Source organism: Gavialis gangeticus, unplaced genomic scaffold (assembly GCF_001723915.1).
Source record: "Gavialis gangeticus isolate Ggan-Ray unplaced genomic scaffold, GavGan_comp1, whole genome shotgun sequence".
Classification (NCBI taxonomy): Eukaryota; Metazoa; Chordata; order Crocodylia; family Gavialidae; genus Gavialis; species Gavialis gangeticus.
This window is the reverse complement of record NW_017729006.1, coordinates 12,744,112-12,748,132: the sequence shown is the minus strand read 5'-3', so window position 1 is coordinate 12,748,132 and position 4,021 is coordinate 12,744,112. Positions and strand designations below refer to the sequence as shown.

The window sequence follows — 4,021 nt, the reverse complement described above, 5'->3', positions numbered from 1 at the left end:
CCCTTCCGACCCTACTTCTATGATTCTATGATTCTATGAGAAAAGGAGGGAAGAAGACATAATATTTTGGCAATACAAAATGTGACTATTTAACCAGGATGTAATGCAATTGATTATGCTAATACATACTCTAAGCAAAACCAAAGTGATACATCCATTTCCAAAGGCCTGAGCAGGCTCAGCCTGAGCTGAGCACTGATGGAGATAACAGAAGTATTGTTCCTTTCATCCTTCTGAGGCAGGACCTTGGTATCTCATGTGGCATAGGAGTACATGACACCTAAACACATAGGTCTTCTCTATTAAGTATCCTGTGACACTTTTTATCAGAGGATTTTCATGTGGCTCTTCATTAAAATGCATCTTCTCCCCATCTGCTGTGCATGCTGTAGGTTGCTGTTCCCTGCCCAGGGTGGTTGGGGGGGGTGGACATCACAATATGTTATTACTACCCATTCTCATGTACATTTTTCAGTTTGCAATGCAGAACATGAAATATAAGTAGGTGTTCACATTTTTCAGACCCAAGGTAGGTTATAGCATTCAAAAATTTGGCCAATGTCTCCTTCTGTGTGTGGCATTGGCAAGTTATGTTTTCTTCATAATCTCCCAATATGTATGCAGTCTGTCTCTCTACTGCACAAGTACATTTAATGTCTCTGTAAATCATCTAATATATTCTGTATATTCTGCACAAGCTATTAATTCTACTATGATGAAAAAACAACATAGCAAGTGAGAGAAACCAATGTGCTGCACTTTGCAAGACCGATGCATAGAAAGTACATGGAATAAATGCAGCATTTTCTTTTGTTCAAATGTATTTCATGTCAGGGAAGCTGACATGAAACACTTTCTGTGTTTGGTTTCCTGAAGGAGAAATATTGACTTGAGTGCCTCATTAAACATTAGCAATCATGGGGTCTTGTTAAGAAACGCTAACCTGTGTTTGAAATAAGTAATTCCATTCTAATTCCTGTTTTGGAATAAGCACCCTATAACAGTCACAAGACTCAAACTGTATGTTTCATAACAATATCTTTCCTTGTGCTTTGAATGAGAGGTTCAAAGAAAACTCAAATCTCTAATAAGAACTTGGTTAAAATTGTGGAGTTCTGTAAACTGTCAGGTTTGAAACCATGGGATATTACCAGCAACAGCATGGTGTCGACCCAAAAATAATACATCTTCCTCTTGAGCCTGTCCCAACTCTTAAGTTCATAGCCTCAAACCAGGCAATAGGGTCACACATCTCTGGTCCAAACCAGACCATTTGGCAGCCCCATGTGAAATCTCTCTGTTTCTCAGCCCCATCAGGAATTCTGCTTTCCTCAGCAGTACAGGTCCTGTTTCAGGAAAGCATGATATGTTTGCAGAAGTTAATTTATGCTGTGATACTTTGAAGAGGCCAAGGCAGCAAGTCAGCTTCCTATATGCAACTACAGGCCTTCTGTATCCAAACATGCTAGTTATCATATTACTGGCAGAACCTGCAGTTGCCTCGTGGAAAAATCTAATGGCTTCTTGCAACAAAGCTAAGAAAGAAGGCACAAATTAAACAGGGATTACGGATTCCAGGTTTTACTTAAAGCAAGATAGAAATTATTAACATTCAGGTAGAGTCAAATCCTGTTCATTCTTCCAAGGATATGACTGTCTAGTCATGGGACAGTTTGACTCTCTGGGTTTGGATGACATAACAGTTGCTGCTGAATGTGACTCATTTGATATTCATTCTGACACAGAACATGTGGAGTGCTTGTGGTTCTAGCACTGTGGCATGGCCCTATCGAAAACAAAGGAATAAGTTCAGATCACTTCATTCCTGTGTCAAGCTGATTTCAATTATGCTAAATTAGTACCTCAGCATAAAATTAACAGGAACAGTTCATCCTTGGGAAGAATCTGTGAAGTGCAGCTCTTTCAGGGGCAGTGCTTCAGACCTTGCAACATACATTTACAGCAGGGGGCTCTGAAGGAGCACTAGGACAGCGGGAAGGCATCAACAATTCACTGAGTAGGCTGACAGCCGTGGAAATGAGGAGGGACAGGTTTAAAAGTGCCCATGAATTACTAAGCCCAAGTACAAGTAGAGGGAGTTATGATGCCCTCCCTGATGTGTTGACCTTGCTCAGCAAACTGCAGTACAAATGCCCTGCTATGCAATAAAGAATACACCAAAGCATCCCCCTACCCTCCTTGCTCAACTCATTTCTGTCACGAGTTGTTTGTATTGTACTGGGGATAGATGAAATGGTTTATATCAAGCAGGAACCAATCTAAACCTTCATCTGGCATTTGAACTGAACATTGCCCTGAGCAAACTCTCTTTATGAGGTTAAAAAAATTAGATTAACTTATCTTGTTTTGCATTCATTTTCATATGCATCTCCTATTGAGTTCAGCACAGTCTATTCAACCAATGCAAACATTAAGCCCTGGAGGGAGAAAGTGTCTAAAATCTTGCAGGAAAGCCTATTGTTATGTGTTTGCTAGTTCACTTTCCAGGCCAATGTGGTTGAAGTGGGGGCTCAGAAAAGCTGTTGAACTTCTGTATGCTTCTCGAAACGTCTTTAATTCCTTTATATAAAGTTTTCCCATTAAAGAAGTATCTTGCTTTCTCTCTGAATATTAGCCAGTCCTTCCTTTTCTTCCAAGCAAAAAATGTTCCCTGTTCAAATACAACTTGACATCACTGACCTGAGACTTCTAAAGACTCGTGTCTCCCACAGGTTCATGACCGCCTGGATCGTTACTGCTGTGGATTCCAACCAGACCCTTCTGAGTCTTGTGTGGAGGAAATGTTCCATGACAAATGTAGAAACCCTAGAGAACTTGTCTTGGTCCATATCCTGGTATGGCATCACCAAACATTGTGTTCACCTGCCTCGTTTCAGCTACTAACTGCCAAATATTTCTTAATAGTTTGGTTCCCTCTTACTAATTTGTGTTATGTTCTTAACCCAAAAAGGAAGGGCAAAATATATCAAAGGAAAGCTGATTTCAGGGTAAGGAAAAATAAGGAGAGTATGATGTTTCTATGGATCTTCTATGAATAGGGTTTTCATTAGGCTTATTTGTAGTGCAATCTGCCAGTCAGTGGACGCATCTACACAAGGCATTTACTGTGGAGTAGACTAATTAGCTCCAGAGTAAGTGTCACACATCTACACATGTGCCCCATTATGCTGGAGTAAACTAATTTACTCTGCAGCAGGATGGTACTTTTTACCCCACAGCTGCATGCATGTAAATGCTACCTCGGTTGGCCGCGGCACAACATTGCTTCAGCTAGCTCCACACTGAAGCACCCTTGTGACCCAGCCAGCTCCTCCAAAGCACACTGAGATGGGAGGAACTGCCTCGGGCTTGCAGGCTTCTGAGATGCCCCTCTCCCTTTCCCGCCACAGGTGCCCTGAGACCTGGAGCTGCTCTGAACCAGCTCAATGTGCTGTGGTCCCAGGCGCACATGTAAACACAGTGCCCAGGAGCAGTAAGATCCAATGCGATAAGCGCCGAAGTTAACTGCATTACATTAATATGGACATGTAGCTGTGCCCTGTGGGTGCAGCTACATGAGACACTTACTGCAGAGTTGACTAATTAGCTCCACAGTAAAGCATCACTGTCTACACATGCGCCCCTATTTATGCAGGAGTAAACTAATTAACTCCACTGTAGGATAGTACTGTCAGATACAAGTGGAGTTATTTACCAGATACTACAGTGGAGTTATTTACTCTGCCACAATGCATGTGTAGATGCTGGCTGGGGCTGGCTGGGGCATGAGGGTGCTACCGTGTGGGGTGGCCTGCTGGTTAGCCCCACACAGTAGCATCCTCATGCCTCATCCAGCCCCTCTGCAGCACGTTGAGCCAGTGGGGAGCAGCTCTGGACTGGCAAGCTGACCCCTTGGGCTCCCAACCAGCTGAGGCTGCCCTGGCTCAATATGCTGTGGTCCAAGGTACACGTCCAAATACTGTGCCTGGGAGAAACAAACTGCTGCATGAACGGTGCTAGA

At 42.9% G+C, this 4,021-nt stretch overlaps 1 protein-coding gene across 2 annotated transcripts in view; it reads left to right on the top strand.

Moving 5' to 3' along the window:
* The window catches only part of FAM198A (family with sequence similarity 198 member A), an 84,559-nt gene that overhangs the window by 68,225 nt on the left and 12,313 nt on the right, over positions 1–4,021 (top strand). The window contains exon 3 of one of the 2 annotated variants that reach the window (XM_019508817.1): positions 2,733–2,855. The exons of the other annotated variant lie outside the window; for it this stretch is intronic. Coding sequence (XP_019364362.1) covers positions 2,733–2,855 — 123 coding nt within the window. The remainder of the gene's footprint in view (positions 1–2,732; positions 2,856–4,021) is intronic. 2 annotated transcript variants of the gene reach the window in all.